At 40.3% G+C, this 23,079-nt stretch overlaps 1 protein-coding gene and 1 pseudogene across 3 annotated transcripts in view; one reads left to right on the top strand and one right to left on the bottom strand.

Annotated features, from left to right (window-relative positions):
- Positions 1–1,346: 1,346 nt before the first annotated feature.
- Lemd3 (LEM domain containing 3) overlaps positions 1,347–23,079 on the bottom strand; it is a 55,986-nt gene continuing 34,253 nt past the window's right edge. The window contains exons 5-13 of one of the 3 annotated variants that reach the window (NM_001081193.2): positions 11,566–11,645; positions 11,331–11,476; positions 9,864–9,965; positions 9,657–9,759; positions 8,978–9,156; positions 5,882–5,963; positions 3,871–3,976; positions 3,703–3,781; positions 1,347–3,492 (exon numbers count right to left, since the gene is read on the bottom strand). In NM_001081193.2, the coding sequence (NP_001074662.2) occupies positions 3,329–3,492; positions 3,703–3,781; positions 3,871–3,976; positions 5,882–5,963; positions 8,978–9,156; positions 9,657–9,759; positions 9,864–9,965; positions 11,331–11,476; positions 11,566–11,645 (1,041 nt within the window). In that variant the 3' untranslated portion in view covers positions 1,347–3,328. Of the gene's footprint in view, positions 3,493–3,702; positions 3,782–3,870; positions 3,977–5,881; positions 5,964–8,977; positions 9,157–9,656; positions 9,760–9,863; positions 9,966–11,330; positions 11,477–11,565; positions 11,646–23,079 lie in introns of those variants that run through there. The other 2 variants (XR_001779544.2, XR_380414.4) reach the window with 2 other exon arrangements.
- Positions 6,098–6,957, top strand: Gm16166 (predicted gene 16166; annotated as a pseudogene).

A 23,079-nucleotide genomic window follows, 5' to 3' on the forward strand; every position in this document is an offset into this window, starting at 1 on the left:
CGACAGGACTCAGAGAGCTAGGCTGAGGAGAAAAGGGTGAAGAAGCCATGCAGGTGACCTATGATTTCGTGGCACCGAAGGCAGGGAGTGAAACTCCAAGGTGACTCTCATTAAGGACATGTTACACACAGTGCATCTCCATCTCCATTCTGCTCACTTAGAAACTACCTCTTATACAACCTGCAAATACAATGAGAGGGAAACACAGGTAGCGCAAGGTGAGGGTTTGATATTCAGGACGCACGCAAGAATGCATGCACCATATATATATATATATATATATATATATATATATATATATATATATATATATATATATATGAGAGAGAAAGAGAGGATATGAATGAGAATGCAGGGCAAAGACTTACATTATGACTCTAACAGATACTAGGCCCTCTGTCTTAACCCATCCTTACCTGTTGTGCCTCTGGTCCAGGAAGACACAGCCAAGCCTCTCTACATCTCAGAGTCCTGCCTACTTTCCTTTTACATTATTATTATAATGCTTTATCCACAGTATCCTTTAACTTACTATAGAAACTTTCACTTTCCTCTTTCTCCAGATGGGACTTCTTCAAGATTAGCCTATGTGTTTTCCAAGTCTGAATTCTTAACAGAGTCAACTGGTACCAACTGTGTCAGCAATCTGTACGTCTATAACATGACTAATGAATCAAATCTTTTTACTGGATTGAAACATCCAATAAAGATCTAAACAAATGGTCTAGCAGCTAAGTCAGGATGCATAAAACTGTTTTCTCTGTTGAGAATTCCCTCTTTGACAAAACTATCTAACTGAGCTCAAGTGCTTACTGACCCAGTTGATTCACACTCTTGTCATCATTTAGTCCAAACACTTGAAAGTTAAATGAAGTCATTTTCATAAAGAGAAGCAGAACTAGAAGACAGGATTAGAAAGGATAGGAAGAGAACAATGAGGGCAATGGGTGAACACACATACACACACACACACACACACACACACACACAATACCATGATGAAGCCCATAACCTGTATAATTAAAAATTACTAAAAATTGTTTAAAGGAAGATGATGAAAGTAGGTGGTTACAATGACCTTGTCACCTGGGCATGATGCTCACCCCTGTAACTTCAGCTCTTGGAAGGCTAGAAAGCAGGAGGAGTCCACAAGTCTGAGAGCAGCCCAGGCTACACAGTGAGATCTCCAACTCAAAACAGTGAAGACATCAAAACTTTACAGTTCTCGTCCTTAAATACACATGCAACCATAGACCCTGAGGAAGAGATTTAAAGATACCCACTTTCACGGCAAAAAGAAAAAGAGACACACAACACCTAACATGTTTCTTTAAAACAAAGACGCATGTTTTTAAAAAAACCTAATAAATTTTTAATTAGAATGTTTTCCTTCTTTTTTTAAAACAGAACAAGAAACAAATTACATCAAAGCAGAACTTTTCAAATACCTAATTATTATACACATTCCCATCTGTCTTACAGGGAGGACTCTTGGTCGGCTTAAGAGTTCCAGGTAAAATAAGCTGCATAATAGTATATATTACAATAATAAATGTACAATGTTTACATGAAATATATCTTAGAAGCAAGAAAAGGATGCATCTGCATCAAAAGGTGACCTGTTTAAATGCCACAACTATATTATTTTACATTCACTCTTGCAACAGGTTACAAGATTGTGTCACTAAGCTCAAATAAATCACTATGATGCACATAAAATACAGAAAGATTGGTTACTTTATATATTATATATATATATTTTAACACATTAGCATCTGAGACATAGATTGAGAATTTAAAATTTATTCTCTTCTGATAACAAATCATTTATTCTTCATAAACATGGTGCCCACAAAAGCACACAGGTAAGGCACAAGGGTTTTCTGTTACAGAATAGTGTGCATCATGTTTACTTAACCAGAAAACGTGCATTATCTGTGCAAGTTCATGCTGCAAACCAAACACATACACAACAAAAAGAAAACTGAACTTAACGTAAAAATTAAGATTCATGTAATTCCAGCTGTTTCACATCTTCCCTTGGACCAACAATGATCTATCCAGCAGGTTATTTTTCAAAAAGCCAATTTTTAGGTTACAAGTAAACCTTGATCAGTAACTATTCTGATCTGAAATCATACTGAAATAAACACTGAGGCACAAACCAATGGTCATTCGTGCACGATCTACACTGCAAACTTGCATGGCCCAACATTCCAAGGAAATTTGTCTAGTACATTTTGCTGCAACAATGCACCCTGTTTTACACTGGACACAGAACAGGAGCTAACAGTTCTTTAAGCTATAAACAGACTGGGAAATGACATAATCCCTTTAGTTCTGTCACAGTCCCAGTATTTATAATAAATACAGCTTTTCACAAAATATTTTCCAGTATCTGCCAATTGCTTCTTTATTGCTCACATAAATTTGAACTCATTACAGCTGGTGCCAGAACTTCTACACAAAACCATACTCGGATATTTTTATATAAAATCTATAAAAGATATTTTAAACATGTATCTAATACTTCCAGGTATTTGGCTGTTTGATCATCTATGACTGTACAGCCATATGTATATATCTGTGTGGATATGTACATATGTGCAGCTACATATGTACATAGACACACAGCTACGCACATATACATATATATATATGTATATATATACAGATTAGATTATGAGTAAAATAGAAAGCTTATTTTACTGCTAATGCAGACATTCTCACAAAACAAGACTTTCGCTATCATCAGCATTTATACATATATACAAAAGCCAATGTAAGTACATGTACACCCTCTTACATGTATGTAACCATTAAAACCAAATAAATTTCCCCATATTCCAGCTGCAGCAAATGAACCTTTTACAAGCAATAGGAACCTAAGGTTAAAGTGGGAAGTGAATGGTTTTACCACAGTGGCCTGTAAGGAACGATGCGGCTTACTGTATACAAAAATTCACATTAGTTCACAAATTATGGAAATACAAAACAAGCTGCTTTGCCATGCTTGTCCGTGGTTCTCTAACACTCTTGGTGCACGCCTACAAGCACCATCTCGGAACCGCTTGCTGTCAAGCCGGTGCTCCTCATGTGCAGCCTGGCATACCTGAGCCGCACAAACTGAGTGAGACGTCCTTCTCTGCCTCCTAGGCACTGCCTGCCTCACTGCCAAAGCCTTCGGAACCTGAAGATTTGCAGAACTCTCAAACAGCTGTCTTCAGCAATAAAAATATTACATACAAAAAGCATTTTCAAAGGAAGACAGGAAGCCAAATGGGAATTTCCTATTTAAATTAACAGTCCTAGGAGTGAAGACATCTTTTCAGGAACTTCCTTGAGAATTAGCTAGGCCAGTCCGCAGGCGCAGGTGAGACAGAGAGTTCATATGTTTATTTGCTGGCTTCAAGGGAGTGTTGCAAGTGAGGGCCTGGGGAAAGCGATGGTGGTATCTATCTAGTCGTAAGTATTTTACTGTAACCAATTTTCCTGTTGTAAGATAAAAAGAGTATTTTAGATCTGTAAAATGATGCTTAGTATTTGTAGAAAATTAACTGTGGAAAGAAATGAACACAAAATATTATCTAAATTATTATTCAAAAAATGTTAACCGAAAATTATTTTTTAAAAAGTCAGGCATAATCTAAACCAACTAATTAATTACCCTTCCCAAATCTTTGTAAGAGTCAAATTTCTTACCATCAAACCAAGAGCCATGCAATGCTTTAAAAGCCTTCCCAGCATATTCCGGAGACAAACATTTAACATAGACACAGCCCTGTAACATAAACAGAAAACAGAGACAGGATGGTCTTAGTTTAATAGCCGCAGACCCGAAACGCGCGTGTACGACTGGACTCCGCTTACCTCCCGCGAGTTCCTGTCTACGGCAATATGAACGATGCCGTCATTGTCACTGCACTTCTCTAAAATCGCTTCTTGGATCGCCAGGTGCCAGTGATCTCCTATTTCCCTGGAATTAGGAGAAACAACATCAGCCCTGCTATCCCGAGCTGCACCTACTGTGCCCCACACTGCAGCGAAACCAAACAGTCCAGTCCGTCTGTGTAGCTCTATGCTGCAGGTTGTTCCAGCTCTGCGCAGACAAGTGTTAACATGACTGCTGCAACAGAGCAACACTGTTTTCTTTACTGTTAATAACGTCTTCCAATTGTAACTTATTTCTTAATAAACACTATATGCCAAGCTCTTTCCAAAACAAAAAGAGAAACGCCACAAGGCAAGCATGGTGCTGGGTCACCCCACCTCCGGGAGAGCTACAGGAGCGCCTCTGCTGTGCGCATGCTCCAATTGCACTGGGGTGAGCCACAGATGCTCCGGAGGGCAAACGGGAAATCAACTTGTGGATTTTTAAAAATGGGAAAGATGTTGGAATAAGGTACAGGATTTGATTTACAATTTGATGATTTTGTATTGTAAGAAGTGGTTTTTGAAATTTTAATCTCTACCTTAATTATTTTTAAATAGGTGTGTTGGTTACGGGCCTGAGGAAGACTTGACAAACATAACTGATGTGCAGTTTTTACAGTCCACCAGGCCCGTTATTACAACTGATAACTAAAATATATTAGGAAGATGGTTCAATGGGTCAGAGTGCTTGCTCTATAAGCACAAGGGTCTGGGTTCAAATCTCTAGCTCTTTCTAAATAGCTGGGCAAGGCGGCCTATGCCTGTAACCAGCATGTTATAAGCAGGAGACAATCAGATCCTTAGAGCTTGCTCACCACACAGCCTAGGAGACCCTTCAAGTTTAGCAAGAGGCCCATGCATGGATACACAGACACCTCCTCCTTCTATACAGTCCTTGGTTTGGCGCTATACAGGGAGTGTAGTAAAGCTATAAAGACCACGCCCTTTAAAAAGGACCGACTCTTCCTGCCCCAGAAACCATCAATGCCAATAGCTCTTCAGCTAGAGGTGGGTGGTTTTTTGGTTTTTGTTTTTTTGGTTGGTTTTTTTTTTTTTTCCCCAAATCTTGACAGTGGAAATTATGTTTTAAGAAAAATAGCTGCTGATCCCATGTTATGGTCACTCACTTGTGGTTGTTACGTGCAATGACAGGTGATACCAGAATGAATTAGATGTAGGAAGGTCCTGCTGCTGTAAATACACATGCACACCGATCTGCTTTTAACAGTGCTTGCTACTTCTGTAGGGAATCTACAGCATGCTTTAGTAATTAGAAAATCAACTGCAGTCCAGCATTAATGCGTTAGGCAGATTAAAAGTCAAGTTGCTTTCCCGTTTGCCCTCTGGAGCATCTGTGGCCCACCCCACGCACACGCACGCACAGACACACACATAGACAGACAGACAGACAGACAGACAGACAGACAGACGCGGTATTCTAAGGTAGTAGATGCTGACACTGTCACTCTCTGGATGTGTGCTGTGATGATTATGTTGGTCAGAAAAGTTCCTCAGCTATTATTTATTGTGTACATATAAAACACAGAATAAGGTGTGATGCTTTGTAGGGGGTTGTTCTATTTTCTGTTTGTTTTTATAGGAACTAGAAATTTCTGGAAGATTAACTAAGGTAGCCTACCTAGGTAAAACTGTAACAATTCCATATAAAATGAACGTTGCATTTGACAGAGGGCATGCATTATTTGTTATTAACCTACCTTCATGCATTTATGTTAGGAGTCACACTGAATACAGAGATTTATAAACATTTTACAAGTCCTTATTTCTCTGTGTCAAAGGTCAAACCTTTGCTTAGAATTTAACAAAAGGGGAAAAGTATAACACTTATAGTTATAAATTAGACACACAGTATAATAGATATGGCATGCATTTTATACCCAGATGCTTCAAATAAAAACAATTATGTATGCCTGATCATAATACTTACATAACCGGGTCAAACATATTTCGAATCTTTAAACATGGAGTCAAACTATTTGGTGGTGAATTTCTTCTATCTAAATGAAATGCTACAAAAAAAAAAAAAAAAAGCAACTGTATTACTTGCCATTGTTCCAGTTTGTTGAAAGACAATCATTTAGTTCATTAAAAAATTATTTGTGATCTCTAAGGCTGCTTACTTACTACCCACAATTCCCTCTTCTTTCTCTCTACTCCAGCTGAGCAAGATGCCCAAAGAAGGCCAAGGAAGAAGGTGGTTTTGGCCTCTGCTGTTGTCAAGAAACAGGAGGCAGAGAGGTGGTCAATCTTTTGTTTGAGAAAAGGCCCAAAAACTTCGGTATTGGGCAGGGCATCCGGCCCAAAAGAGATCTAACACACTTCATCAAGTGGCCCTGCTACATCAGGCTGCAGTGGCAAACTGCCATCCTCTGTAAGTCGCTCAAGGTACTTCCTGCCATTAACCAGTTCACCGAGGCCCTGGAAAGGCAAACAGCTACTCAGCTGCTTAAGCTTGCCCACAAGTACAGGCCAGAGACAAAGCAAGAGAAGAAGCAAAGGCTACTGGCCCGTGCTGAGAAGAAAGCTGCTGGCAAAGGGGATGTCCTAACTAAGAGACCACCTGTCCTCCAAGCAGGAATCAATACAGTCACCACCTTGGTGGAGAACAAGAAGGCTCGGCTGGTGGTGATTGCCCATGATGTAGACCCCACTGAGCTGGTGGTTTTCCTGCCTGCCCTGTGCTGAAAGATGGGGGTGCCCTACTGCATCATCAAGGGGAAGGCCAGGCTGGGGCACCTGGTCCATAAGAAGACATGCTCCACTGTTGCCTTCACACAGGTTAACTCGGAAGACAAGGGTGCCCTGGCTAAGCTGGTGGACGCTATTGGGACCAATTATAATGGCAGATATGACAAGATCTGCTGCCCGTGAAGAGGCAACGTCCTGGGTCCTGAGTCTGTGGCTCGCACTGCCAAGCTGGAAAGTCAAAGGCTAAAGAAGTCGCCACTACACTGGGCTAAATGCACACTGCTAAGTTCTCTGTACATAAATATAATTTTAAAAAATATATTCCAAAAAATTATTTGTATGCTTTTAATGAGCCAATTCCTGTGTTAAGGTGGATTAAGCTTGTCATTAATATCTAGAGTCAACACTTGGGTGACAGTTATCTTTCAGGGATTAGAGTTGTGATAATCAGGAAGACTCTACAATAACATCTCCTCAGTGTAAGGTGAGATTTCCTCAAGGAAGTGAGACTGACTCTGAGAGCGAAGGCATAAACTAAACAGTGGAGGAAGGTAAGTGCACAGGACATCACAGGTGGAGCCAATTGTACACAGCCCTATGACAAGAAGGGAAAAGGCAGATTCAAGTAACTAAAAGTCAGCCAGTGTAGCTGCAATAGAACAGAAAGATGAGCCCCGAAAAGGAGAAGTCAGATTATTCAAGACTGTGCTGGCTGCATCAAAGTATCCCGATAACATCCTAAGAGTTGCAAAACCACACAAGTGTTTTAAGTAGAGGGATCGCACAACACGGTCTACCTTTAATATTGAAACAAAATTAAAGTAACTGTGTGGAAAGTCACTTAGGCAAAGTGAATTTAGAACCAGCCAGGTTATTTGCTGTGCACAGGGAGATGGCGATGCTGTGCACCAGTCAGGGCAGCAGAGCCATGGTGCAGTCAGAGGTAAAGACTGAGGCTGACCTCCGGGAGTATGGCAGAGCAGATGAGGGAGAGTGAGTGCTGCCACCTAGAGCAGGGGACTTAGAGAAGTAACACAGACACGGTGAGCTCACACTCACGGCATGTGCAGTGTAGTGCTCAGTGGCAGGCACAGATACAAGGCACAGGCATGAGAGCTGGTGTATAAGACAGAGGCATGGCATGAGAAAAAGTAAGGAAAAAAGAGAGGACAGCGCTGACGAACGGCAACACCAAAAGATGGAAAGGCAGAGTAGGAAGCAGAGGACACTGGACACGACCACGGGACTGGAAAAGAAGACCAGGGCGGAAGAGAAACCAGGGAAGAGGTGCCACTGTCAAAGCCCATAGGAAAGCTTGATGAAGGGCTCGGCTGACAGACTCAGGCTAGTCATAGGAAATAAGTAAGTCCATTTCCAGTTTCACAGGGCCCTGCAGCAGGTAACTTTCCAAGGAAAATTTGTTCTTAGCATTTGAAACGGTACATCAGTTTTTAAAACTGAAAACATTATTTTTGTAAGGATATATTCTGATTATCATCTTCCCTCCCTCAACTTCTCTTGGATCCTCTCCACCCCCCTCCCCTAAATGTATTTAAGTTTTAAAAAGGAAAATTAGAAGGAAAAAATGGAATGGCTATTTTTAAAATAGCAGTTCTAAAACACACCTTCTCTATAAATACTATGTTTAGCAAATATTAATAAGCAAGACTTTGTATATGATTAGGTAGGAGAGAGGACTTATTTTTTACAACCCCCTTATATACTGTTTTATACCCACATTTCTCCTGTACAGTACAGGTACAGGCACACAAAGCAGCCAATCTTCAAGACTCCTTATATGTTCTACTCTATCTGTTCTGAAACTACACATACTATTAAGAAAAGCATGTAATGACAGCTACAAAAGACACTTGGAAAAGGAGAGAGTCGGGCAAAGGGGTCTTAATGAGATACAGGAGAAAGGCAGAAACTACACATACTATTAAGAAAAGCATGTAATGACAGCTACAAAAGACACTTGGAAAAGGAGAGAGTCGGGCAAAGGGGTCTTAATGAGATACAGGAGAAAGGCAGTCACAACTGGAGATCGGGCTATGAAGGCCACGGTTCCACAGCACACCTGATGTGTCCCGGATATGTATTAGCAATGATTGTGATAACACAACAACCATCTCATGGACCACAGGAAGAAATATTGGTCTTCATTGCTGTAGACAAAGCAGCTCTGTGCTAACATTTATTCCTTCTGTGGGGCAGAGCTGTAAGGGACCTTTGCATTCACATATTTCACAGTACATTGTTTCAATTAAATCTATATTGCATATTTTGAAAAATTAGAAAATCTTTGGTTTTGCTTAAACTTAAAATTACATACCTTGACCTTGCCATACTTTAGAGGGTATAACTAATGTCTTGTCACAAGACGCAGAGGGCTGGATCCACCGCCAGACTAGAAAGTCTGCACCGCCTACTCTTCGAGTCTCCGTACGGACTCTAGATTCGTTAGCAGCAAGGAAGTCAACAGCTCTATCCCAGACTTTCTTCATCTTTTTCCTATCACACAAACCAAACAACAAATTTCCCCTTGGCTTCTCGTCTTTTGGAAATGTTAATAACTGAAGCAACGGTTACTGTGAGCAGCTGCTCTTCACTGGAGATAGAGATGAGCTACTAGACTGAGAAGCCGTACCTTGCAGAATATGGAAATATGCATCTTTTTTCATTTTCAAAAAGTCAGGTTTTAGCCTTCATTTAAAAAGCTTCAGTAATAACCACCTCAGTCCTTAATATTACTCAAATCCTAGCTAGCCTCTTCTGTTTCTCAATGTCCTCAGGGATAAAGAGGGAGACTGAGAAGCAGGGATAAACAGATGCAGGGACGAGAATGAGCGATAAACCAGCTGTCTTACTACACACTGAGAGGAGAGGGTGAAATACTTTAAAAACTCTATCCAGTCAAGTAGGTTCAGTTGAGAGGAGCCACAAGTCTCAGTAAAATGCAAGTCTTCCACAGATATCTACACTCTGATTTCAATCCGTGCTGGCTTACACACCTGTCCTGCGGCTGTATTAGGGAATCGCGGACATGTGGAAGAGGCATGTAAGGCTGTAAGTCTTTAGTCTCCTGGCAAGCTTCATTATGACTTCGCAAAACATCTGAAAATAAACCAACAATAACTTTACAAATAAATCAACTGCGTTGAAGCTTTGTCATATGGTGATTGTTCTACAAACAGTTTAGGGCTTTAGAAACTCCATACCTATAATCTTTACCACCATGTCATACATCTGCCTCGTCTCCTCCTCCTCCTTAGTCCAGCGGTATCTCATGTACCGGAGAGCAACGCACACCAGCACTACACCTGCAACATTTGGGGTCGGCGTTAAGGCTGTGCTTGGGAATGGTCACATGACAGCTGCTAACAGTGACCCGTGCCCCTGGCCTCATGGAATAATGGAGTGCAAAGATGTAAATCTAACAGTATAATAAAGCTACACTGAGAAAACCTTGAGTACTTTCCCAAAATTTCACCCCTCTCGAAAACAATTCTTCCATTGCATTAACAGTTGAGTGTTTAAATCCCAATTACTAAAAATAAAAATAACTGTTTCAGATTTTTCTCCTTTTAGCACTAAACTATTCAAAAACTGAGTTTTATTAAACACACTAAATATTAAATAAACTGAATTATGTTTAGAGTGCTAAGAAAACAGAAAAGAATACTTTCTTATTATAAAAATTCCAGTTGGGCATGATGGTGCACGCCTTTAATCCCAGCACTCGGGAGGCAGAGGCAGGCAGATTTCTGAGTTCAAGGCCAGCCTGGTCTACAAAGTGAGTTCCAGGACAGTCCCAGGGCTATACAGAGAAACCCTGTCTCAAACCACCTCCACCCCCCCCCACCCCCCCCACCCCCCGCCAAAAAAATCCAAGAACCTAAATTTAAAAAAATTATTTCCCATAAATAACATTTTAAACCAAAAATTTAAGGACTTACTTTATTTAAAAATAAATTCAAACTTTAGCCAGATATGGTGGTACATCACTTTAATGCCAGCACTCAGGAGGCAGAGTGACTATGTTTGAGGCCAGGCTACTTTACAAGTGAGTTCCAGGACGGCCAAGGCTACGGGGGGGGGGGGGGGGGGGGGGGTTCAGCTTTTGTATTTCCCACTCTTCGTTCTACGAGTAGGTTTTGTAGTTTTCCACACTCATCCTACTAAACATGCTCCTTCTATGACATGTTCATGACAAACTTTTCTCTCTCTTTTTAGGATACCAAGCCCTTAGGTCCACAATTGTCATAAATACCCCCAACTTTGCTGTTATCATTTAAAGATGAAGATGTGTCCTCATACAGCCTGTGTCAGCAGCTGACAGCACTAACGTGGGAACTGTGAACATCTCCACAGTGGACCTAGCTGGAGGAAACAAGTCCCTGGCGCAGGACTTTGGGACACTTGCCTCTGGCCACTCTCTCCTCTCCGCTTCCTGGCTGTCATGCTATCTGCTCTACCAACCCTCCTCTCATGATACACCTTTCTTGCTGAGAGTTATCTCTGTCAGGTATCTGATCACAGTCACACAAAAGTAAACTAAAACTCAGTGAAGACTCCTGGAAGTAATTTCCAGCACCGTCTCCAGAAGCAAGGAGTAAGCTCTCTCTCAGCTCTGGCATTCTGTGAGGTGGGCGCAGTGCAGCCCCCTTCTAATCCTAACAACTTACCTAAACATAACAACAATAACCTATGGGTCACAGTAATGAAAGCACGCCGGAAACGGCACCAGAAGGGCATCTGGGGCCTGGTGGACTGTAAAAACTGCACATCAGTTATGTTTGTCAAGTCTTCCTCAGGCCCGTAACCAACACACCTATTTAAAAATAATTAAGGTAGAGATTAAAATTTCAAAAACCACTTCTTACAATACAAAATCATCAAATTGTAAATCAAATCCTGTACCTTATTCCAACATCTTTCCCATTTTTAAAAATCCACAGCAATGAAGTATTAAATACATCTTCATACTCAGGACCTAAATTCTAACAAGAAAAACAGAGACCCATTCTCAATAGTCCTATGTAAACCGTCACATAAACAACATGCTTTGTTTTCATTTTAACCACATAAACATAGTAACGAAAACATACAACTCGGTACTAAAAAATAAAAAATGAAAAACACCATCTTCTCATGATTCCAATAGAAGCACTATTAATATTCTGCTATGCTTTCTTTTTAGTTTTATTATATTTACAAATTTTAGTTACTTGTTAAGTTTATTTTCAAGTATCATTGTGATAATGAATTAAGTTTACCTTTCATAAATGGAACAGTATTTTCAAATAAGCATATGGCAAATTACTGAGACGATTCAAATGTTCAACAAGTGAAACCATTAAGCCTGTAAGCTCAAAAATGTGGACTGTAACTAATTATAAATTCAAGCTTCCAAGTGAGAAAGTATAAAGCAGAAAAACATACTTGTCACTTATGACTATAAGTTCACAGTACTTAAAGACTTTTCATAAATTGATATGACATTAACAAGTGTGACTTTGATACAGTGTAACAGAAAGATGTTAGCAACTCAGTAAACCAGCACTTTTCAACCCATTTTTTGTAGAAAATAATCACACACAGGTAAAAGGCCCACTCGTTCCAAGAGAGAACCAAGAACTTTATGAAGCAGAATACAAAACTTCACTGACAGTGGCAACTACTGCATTACTACTTGGGCTCAGAGGGCAGGGAGCCTGAGAGACCGCATGAGGAACAGAGTTCGGATACCCAGCGCCCATACAAAGGCCAGGAATACTAACATTCACAGGGAACCTGGGGAGTCTGGGGGAGTGGGGGTAGCGGCAAATTCTAGGCACACGGAAAAGCTAATTTAGTCAGGACACAAACTCCATCTTCAGTGAGAGACATGTTCTCCAAATAGAAGTTGGAAAAGGAGGAAGAAAGATACTCAACATCCACACACTCACATACTTTAGTTGAACAACCTGACAGGTGGAGTTTGGTCTTCAGAAGCTATATAAAAAGCTAGATGTAGTGGGTACATTTATGACAGAAACACTACTGCAAGATGAGAGGCAGAGACAGCAGACCCAGGGGAGGAAGTGGGCCAGCTAGGCTGGAGTACGCAGGACAGCCAGGAGAGACCAGATGAGCACTGCTCCAGGTCATCGCCTGCCATGACACTTAAGTATACGTGCACGCACAGGCACTACAGTTTAAAGTATTTTTGCCATATAGAAAGCTCACAGACACTACATTTTATAAGTACTGTGCCATGTACAAAGCTCATTATTATTTCAAATGAATAATTTTAAATGTTTTCAGTTTTAGTTACTAATGTGATGTTTAAGTGTATACTAACACATTAACCACATCAGCCAGCCAGCCACACCTACACAGCAAGACCTTGCCTGGAAAAAGAAAAAAATATCCCAAGAATATAAGTTTATATATAAAGGTACAAATATAGGCACATTTTTCATAAATAAAGGCCATTTAAGGTCCTAAAAATTATAGAAAATCCAAAAGCTTACTAATTGGTAGGGATGGGCAGGTATGTTTGTTTTTAATTGTGTGTGTTATGTGCAGTGTGTGTACATGTGTATGGGGTTTTGTGGTGCATATATGGGCATGTGGCTGGAAAGACCAAAGGTTGACACACGGTGCTCAATGGCTCTCCCCCTTACTTTCTGAGACAGGTTCTCTCAGTAAACCTGACATTCAGTTAGAGGACTGAGCAGTGAGGTTCCCCATGCAAGTGTCTTTGCCTGCCCCTCTTCCCGCTACCACCGAGCAGAGCCACTGTACCCTGTGTTGAATGTGGGCTCTGGAGACCACACTGAGGTTCTCATGCTTGTGTCACCTTTCCTCCTGAGCCAGGTCATCGCCAGGCCAGCGCATGGCCTGGGTGCACACTGAAGCCAGGACAGTCAGATAACAATGCATGGCGCTGTATCTTATACACCATGCTACAATTCCGCTTATCGTGGAAAAGAGGGTCTCACACACACATGAAAACTCCTTTTTTCAGCCAATTTGTATCCACTGTATATGTATTTTGTACTTTAATAAACTCCAAACATTTACTTTTCTTCCATTGGCTCTAGGGATCAAAAAGTGGGACCATACACATGCTGGGTAAGCCAATATACTAGCACTGTTCACCCAAACCCTATTCAATTTCTTTTAAGAATTCTTTATTTTATGTGTATGAGTACATTTCTTCAGTCACACCTGAAGAGGGCATCCGATCCCATTACAGATGGTTGGGAGCCACCATGTGGTTGCTGGGAACTGAACTCAGGACCTCTGAAAGAACAGTCAGTGCTCTTAACCGCTGAGCCATCTCTCTAGCCCCCTATTCAAGTTCTTAAACATATCTTTTTTTTTTTTTTTTTTTTTAAAGATTTATTTATTTATTATATGTAAGTACACTGTAGCTGTCTTCAGACACTCCAGAAGAGGGCGTCAGATCTTGTTACAGATGGTTATGAGCCACCATGTGGTTGCTGGGATTTGAACTCCTGACCTTCGGGAGAGCAGTCGGGTGCTCTTACCCACTGAGCCATCTCACCAGCCCCCATATCTTAAACAACTTTTTAAAAAAAAAAAAAATCTGATGGCGCACGCCTTTAATCCCAGCACTCAGAGGCAGAAGCAGGCGGATTTCTTTGTTTGAGGCCAGCCTGGTCTACAAAGTGACTTCCAGGACAGCCAGGGCTATACAAAGAAACCCTGTCTTGAAAAACAAAAAACATCTGTTTATCTTAATACAATATATATTTAATTATGATCCACACCGCACCAGCTCTTTTGCTAGAAACTACAAGCACAACACTAAACCAAGCAGCTGAGGTCTCCTATGCTAATAAAGCCCTTTACAAAGGATCACTTTATGCACTTTCTATAGTGCAAAGGCTGTGTTTGAAGTTTTAGAAATCTCTTTTAAAAATGATTTTAGAAATGTCCACTGAATTATTTTACCAATAGATTCTCCAATGACACTGGAAATTGTTTTCATTGGACCACACTTCGACTTCCTAATTCACCGGCAATTTTGCTTTAATACATCTGATCTGCAAACATACCAAATTCTACAAAGCACCGCTCACTGCCAGGGATCATAAATGACTGACACAAAACTTTTGCTAGGATTTTTAAGATAATAAAGGTGGCTTACAGGCCATCTGTTTGAATTTGCTTTATAGAATATAGCCTTCACCCTTCTTACCATCATCTTTCTGTGTTACAAAAGAAGCCGGGTCTTTTACATAAAACAGTATTATCTACTTTTGAAATGGTCTGGCTATGCAGTCCTGGCTTGTTGGTCTCACAACTGACTGAACCAAACTTCAATTGCTTTCGTACTCTGAAATTTAACTTACATTTGAAGCATCTGATAATGTTTTAAAACATAAATTTTCAGCAGTTATTTTAAAGACCAAGTGCACCTGGAAAGGGAAGTGTGTGTAAATGTACATGCATACAGTATATTAAAGGAATATAACCTCCCCCCCCCCTCTCCAAGTGCTCATGGCCAGTCTCTATTCCTCTACTCTTCTACTTCTCTACTCTCTCTCTGCCTCTACTACCCTCTTAACTCCTCTCCCCATGCCCTGAATAAATTCTGTTCTATACTTTAAAAAAAGAAAAAGAAAACAAAAGAATACAACCAAGAATTAGAAATGTGATGGGGCCGCCCATGCAAAGGAGCTGCCAGGCAGAGACAGCTCTATGCACCTCCACCTAGAGACTGCAGTTTGTTTTTGAGATGCTATATGCTATACGCCAAGAAACAACGCTGTGCGAGGCATGCTGATGGATCTCTTTAATCCCAGGACTCAGGAGGCAGAGGCAGAGATCAGCCAGGTCTACACAGTGAGCTCCAGGACAGCCAGTGCTGCACAGTAGACCCTGCCTTTAAAAACAAACAAAAACTAGACTTAACCATTGATTCAATGGAAACTTGACTTCTGTATCCAGCAGATCTGAGACTAGATTTCAGTTCCATTACAAACTACATATGCACAACATACTTAGTGAGGTGTACGCTATCGATGACATGTAGCCATTGTTAACTGCCACGTCAAGGTGTTCACAACAACTTTAAAGTGTCAACTGCTTATCCACACTGGAACTGACGGGTTATGGACCTAGCTGATCCTCAAAGAAGTACAACGATGTTACACGGAGGACACGCTCTCTACTCCTAGGCTGGTCACAGTCTAGCCGGGTGACCCAGTTATTATACCTCTAAGCTTTAATTTGTTCATAAAGTAGGTTTCCTGTCCTCCACCTTGTTAGATGAAGTTGAACTTGAGACCAGCACACGGCATAAAGTGCATACTTAAAAAAAACGATTATACAAGTCTCACTGCCTCACTTTTTAAAATACTTCTTTTCCTTTTACCAAATTTCTACTAGAAGATTTAACTCTGCATAATGAGAACTGAGAAAGGATGAAGGCATCAAGATGGAAAGACAAGCAAACTGGAATGAGGTTGGGAAAGTGGCGATGGCGCAGACACCGCATGTCCAGACACACTGTCTCCAGAAGAGAGAACTTCTGCTCAGAGTAACCCGCCCTGTCGCGTCACAGGCCTCTTGAAAACCCTTCATCCCCACATAAAGCCTCACCAACAGAGAGAGATCAAGGGGCCAGGCTGAACCGTAAACTCTTATCTGCCAGCACTCGGCACGTTCACAAAGTTCTACTTTCCCATTAAGTCTTCACAGATCTTAGGTATTGTGCATTGTGTCAGAAGTCCATCGGGTTTTGAAAGCACCTTAGAAACCGAGGCAGCACTCGTCAGCCGGCCCACAGGGATGCCGTGAGTGCTCCAGCTACAAACACATCGTGTGTTTCCTACGTGCTCCACCAGAGGGACCTCTCAACTTTCCCAACACTACCAAACTACGAAAGCTCAATGAAAGCACTTGGTAAGTCAGAAATATATCTATATAAATACGCTTATTAAAACTCCTTTTGAAGGAGAAAGAGTAAGGAAATACTAATAAAATGTAATTTGTCAAAGTCAACAAAACAGAAGCTCCGTGCTGGGACTTCTGTACCATGAACCAGAAGCCAGGGATGCTGGTGAGCACTGGAGGAGTGGTGGGAGTGGCTGCCTCATTTGCTACTGTATCCCAAAGTGTTCACTTTGTGCAGATGAAATCATAATATAAGTACCTAGAAATACCTAGAAATGAAATGTACAAGAATTCTCCATAAACAGAAAGCTTGCTGTGTATACCTTACAGTCCTTGTCTGATACCAAGTAGGGGTTTCTTATACTGCTGCACAGATAAAAAAAAGTCAACTGGGGCTAGGCTACGCTCAAACTGTCATTCTAGATTAGGAAGTAATATGAACATTATCAAAAGAATTTTATAAAGCTCAGGCTCTTTGAAAAAGTAATTTCCTTTTCAGGACTATTTCCTAAGGAAATGACTAGAAAAAACGTCAATGCACATTAGTTACATAGTAAAATATTACCCAGCAATTTAAAAACTTAAGCTGCTTAATGGGAGAGGCAAATGTATGTGATTCTAAGGATAAACACATGAATATTTGTAATAGGAATATTTATAGTCATACTAATTTTAAAAGACTAAAGAAAGCTAGATCAAATACTACCATAGGTTACTATTATACAGTGAATTTAAAACTTTTTCCCTTTATTTCTCATGAGAATTAAATTATGATGGTAATTTTTACTGAAAATAAAACACTATTTTAAGAAATCCTTAAGAGACTTGTCTAGAATTTGAGACTTTATTTTTGACACCCCCCCCCATCCTGTTTATTGATTGGGGGGGTATTATTGGCAGCTCTCGAAACTGCATCTATGATGTGATAAACATATATTTCACAATCTGAGGCCAAATAGACTAACACAGATGTGCATACATATGAACCTAATGAGTATTAATATTTGAAAATAACTTTAAGAAATGGAATCTCGACTCTTTTTATAATATGCAGTAAAAAGTCTATAGAGTTAAAAACAAAAGTAACCCCAGCCCTCATTCTGGACCATGAAACAGGAACTGGGGACACATCTTAGTGAGAGAATGCTTGCCTAGCAAGGCAAGAGGTCTGATCTGCTAGGGTCAATTCCTAGCACTGCAGAAACAGAAACAAACAAAAAAGCCAGCAAAATGGGGGCTGGAGAGATGGCTCAGCACTGATTGTTCTTATGTCCTGAGTTCAAATCCCAGCAACCACATGGTGGCTCACGACCATCTGTAATAACATCTGACGCCCTCTACTGGTGTGTCTGAAGACCACCAGTGTACTTACATATAAATAATAAATAAGCGTACTTAAATATAAATAATAAATAAGTCTTAAAAAATAAAAAAGCCAGCAACACAAAACCTAGACCAGACCAAACCCACCACCGCCAAAATCCAACTGTTAGGAAGTATAAAATAATTTTAGGAAAATCATCGTAAAACTACAGAAGACCAGGTTCCATTCACAGCACCCACATGGCAGCAGCTCAAAACCTCAACTATAATTCCAGGGGCCTGTACCCTCTTCTGACCCCTAAGGGCCAAGCACACCAATGGTGCACATATATAATTGCAAGCAAGCCATTCATACACATACAAATATACACTTTTTAAAATTTCACTTTCAAAATGTCAATATTCAGAAAGGTTAACGGAGAGTACAAATACACAGAGCTAGAGTCTGAATCTAGGTCTAATCTTGATTAGAAGACACCGGCTGCATCTTTCTGTAGTGCATATGTAAATTATACAGTAAGCTAAAAACTCAGTCCACTTTCACCTAGGGAGGCCATCTTAATCCCAGCACTCAGGAGGCAGAGGCAGGCAAAACCGATGAGTTCAAGGCCAGCCTAGTCAACAAGGTTATTTCTAGGACTGGGCGGCCAGGGATACAGAGAAACCCTGTCTCAACAACAACAAAACCCCAACTCGGTTTACTTTTGATGACAGGCATGTGTAACAGAACAACTAAAGTTCATTGAAAATTAATTACACGTTTTCAAGAATATACAAAAGAATCAGCAAACCCCACCATTTGATATTATTCAGTTAATAGTTAGAGGTACACTAAAAAGAACAAAAAAGGCAAAGTGTTTCACTCAAGATATTATGGAAGCATAAAATGAGAAAAGAGAAGAAAAAATGAAAATATAAGAATCAAAAAATCCCCCAAATTTGGGTAAGGAATTATGCATTCAGATTGAAGAAACCCAACAAGTAAGCAGGAATGTTAAGTCTAAATAACAGGAGCAACACATCAGGAGACACTGCCGCCTTCAGTGGCACATGCCTGTCCCCAGAGCTGGGGAAGCAGACCAGGAGGCGGTCCCTGGAGCATACTGGCCACATAGCTTAGGTGAAGCAGGCAGCTTGGGATTTTTAGAGAAAGGAGGAGACCATTGAAGAAGACAATGTTGACCTCTGGCCTCCTTCCCCACGTGTGAGCCTGCACATTTATCTACCCACACATATGCACACGTGTCCACACACATACACATACCATTATTATCACACACATGTCCACACACATACACACACCATTATTATCAAACTGTCAAAAGGCAAAGAGACTTTTAAAGAAGAGAAAAGCTGCTCATCACATAGGAGAACCTACGGAATAGTAAGATAAAACACATGAAGTGCTGAGAGAGGAAGAAAAACCAACCAACCCACCCACCCACCTGCCAGCCAGGGTTATCATATCATATCATATCCAGAAAACTAACCTTCAAATATGAAGAAATAGTTCTCATATAAACAAAATTTATGAAGTTCAATACCATTAAACTGTCTTATAAAAAATACCAAAAGGTATCTAATATTAAATGAAAGATGCAAGCAGCAACATAAAGGTAAATAAATTTAAAATTCACTTATAAAGGTTCATACAAAACAAATACAAAACATTGTAAAAGTGATATATACACTTCAAATACAATATACAAGTTAAAGAACAAAATTATGCTTTAAAAGCTATAAATATATTCATGTAAAAAGCTATAAACATTAATGGTTATACAATCTAAAAGACACATTGATAACATAAAGGAGGATAATAAATTCAAAAGCAATTAAAGCATTTTACTACAAAAGAAATACAAAAAAGAAGTACGACAGGAAAACAAAATTTCAGGCTGGAGAGATGGCTCAGTGGTTAAGAGCACTGACTGCTTGCTCTCCAGAGGCCCTGAGTTCAAATCCCAGCAACCACATGGTGGCTCACAACCATCTGTAATGAGATCTGATGCCCTCTTCTGGTGTGTCTGAAGACAGCTACAGTGTACTTAAAATAAATAAATAAATCTTAAAAAAAAAAAAAACCAACAAACAAAATTTCCATACAGAGAGAAAGCAAGTAGAAACAACAAAAAGTCTGTCCCGTCAATAATAGACGTCAAATAAAAATAGAAGCACCTAATCGTTGGGTTGATGGATGAATGTAAAGGAAACCCACTTTAGCTTTAAGGGCACACACACAGGCTGACAAGGATAGAGGAGAGAGAGTCCATGGGAATAGCTAACTACTAAGGATGTCACACAGACAGGCAGCTCAATCCACTCAGAAGATACAGCAGTTATACTGGCATACACACATTAGAGAGCCCACAGGCAGAGAGAGGAATTAAAGGCAGGATGGAGGGAGAGCATACCACTGTTGAGAGTAGATTGCTATAAACAACTTTCAAAACTGGACAGAATACACAGATAAAGATCAGTGAGGAAAATGATGGCTTCAATACTACAAACCAGACAAACATTTCATTCAAAGAAAAATACATATTTTTCCCTTTTTGAGGATTTCAGAAATGAGCACAATGTATTTTCACTGTACCTACCTCTCCCTGCTTCTCTAAGTCTTCCCCTGACCCTCCACAAACAAACGCCCCTCTAAACGCACGCCCTCTCCTTCTAAAAACTGCCTGTGCGTGACTTAGCAAAGCCACTAGTGTTGCCTGGGTTTAGAACTAACCACGTGAACATGGCCAACCAGCCATGGGAGCTTCCTGAAGAGCACTGATTCTCCTCCTCTCAGCCACTGACTACAGCTAGTCAAATAGGTATGGGGTTTATGTGTCCTTCTCCATTCGTGCTGGAACACTAATTGGTGTGGTCCTGGGCAGGCATGAAAGAATAATTCATTTCTTACTTACTTCATTAGGAAAAAAATTACTACTCAAATTCTTCAAAGAACAAAAAGAACTTTCCCAAACTTTCTTAAACTTTTAACACTAATTTATATATTTATTTACTCTGAGTGTGTGTGTGTGTCTGTGTGTGTGTGTGTGTGTGTGTGTGTGTGTGTGGGTGTGTGCGTGCGTGTATACATGCATGGCCATGAGCATCCAATGGCTCACATGTGGCAGTAAGAGGACTCTTCTTGCACCACGAGTCTCAGGGATTGAACTCAGGCCGTCAAGCTTGGCAGCAAGTGCATTTATCCAATGCATGATCTTGCTAGCCCCCAAACTGACTTTTTTAAAAAAATTTTTATTAAATATTTTCTTCATTTACATTTCAAATGTTATCCCAAAAGTCCCCTATACCCTCCCCCCGCCCTGCTCCCCAACCCACCCACTCCCACTTCCTGGCCCTGGCGTTCCCCTGTACTGGGGCATATAAAGTTTGCAAGACCAAGGGCCTCTCTTCCCAATGATGGCCGACTGACTATGCCATCTTCTGCTACATATGCAGCTGGAGATATGTTGGTTTTTGTTATCAATGTTAGATAATGATGAATAAAAACACAAATGTCTCTAATAAAATACCAGAAAGGGGACTTGGACAGCGTATTAAAAGTATAACAGCAGGGTCCTGTGGTACACAGACATTTCAACACAAAAAATATCAATGCAGTATTTTCTTAATCTGTTAAACCTCTTGTTTTGTTGTTAAATAGATCAAAAAAATTAAAAACCACAATATTATTGGATCCTTATCTATCCTGTTAATTAGAAGTAGTATTCATATTGCAGTCCCAATAAAAAATAAATGAAAATATTTAAATCAAATGATTATTTCAATAGCTACAGAAAAAGCATGAGAAAACTTAACAGTCCTTCAACAATGAGTTTTAAAAATGCCCAGGAGTAGAAGGAAAGGATGTCCATGTCAAAAAGCCACACCCACTGAGGCCCATACACGAGTGAGCAGTCAGATCTAACAGGGAGAACGCAAAGACAAGAAAGTGGGGGCCCACTCACCACTTCTATTGAACACAGACTAGAAAGTCTAGAGGAGTAACTTATGCAAGAAATTTTAAAATCTGAAACAGAAAAAAGTAATTATTCCTTTTCACAAATGATATAATTATCTACATAAAAATATTTTTTAAAAAACCTCTAAAAATTCTAAATTAAAAAAAGTCCCCTTAGAGTAAATGAATTCATCAAACTTGCAGGGTACAAAAATCAACATGGAAAAATCAATTGTTTCCTATATATAGTAACAGCAAAGAATCTCAACAGGAAATGAAAAAAATTGTTTATAATAGCTCAAAAAGGAAATACTTAAGAATAAACTTTTTTTTAAGAATAAACTTAAAGGAGATGAAAAATACATATACCAAAATTAAGATACAGATAAATAAAAAGTCATCTAATAAATTATGACTATAAAAGGCCTAACTATAATACTTATCTTACAATTTCTAGAGATTCTGTTTTCTTTCTTATTTTAATTATTTCATTTATTTACACTCCAAATGTTGCCCCCCACTTCCTGTTGTCCCCTTCCAGAGTTCTTCACCTCACACTCCCTCCCTTTTGCCTCTGAGAGGGCGCTCCCCTAAGGCTGCCTCTGAGAGGGCGCTCCCCTAAGGCTGCCTCTGAGAGGTGCTCCCCTAAGGCTGCCTCTGAGAGGTGCTCCCCTAAGGCTGCCTCTGAGAGGTGCTCCCCTAAGGCTGCCTCTGAGAGGTGCTCCCCTAAGGCTGCCTCTGAGAGGGCGCTCCCCTAAGGCTGCCTCTGAGAGGGCGCTCCCCTAAGGCTGCCTCTGAGAGGTGCTCCCCTAAGGCTGCCTCTGAGAGGGTGCTCCCCTAAGGCTGCCTCTGAGAGGGCGCTCCCCTAAGGCTCAGTAGATAAAACAATCTTGAGGGGCTAGAGAGATGGCTCAGTGGTCAAGGGCTTTTATTTACTGCTCTTCCTAAGGGCCCAAAATCAGTTCCCAGCACCTTTATCAGGCAGTTTATAACAGCTAAATCTCCTGCTCCAGATGATATTACACTCTCACACACACTATATTGGGTCTTAGAAAAGATTGATAGGTAAAGTACAAACATAAGGATCTAAATTCAGATCCCCAGCAGTAAAACAGATTGGCTGGATGGATGCATGGATGGATGGTGTACTGGCTAGTTTTGTGTCAACTTGACACAGCTGGAGTTATCACAGAGAAAGGAGCTTCAGTTGAGGAAATGCCTCCATGAGATCCAGCTGTAAG

Source organism: Mus musculus, chromosome 10 (genome assembly GCF_000001635.26).
Source record: "Mus musculus strain C57BL/6J chromosome 10, GRCm38.p6 C57BL/6J".
NCBI lineage: Eukaryota > Metazoa > Chordata > Mammalia > Rodentia > Muridae > Mus > Mus musculus.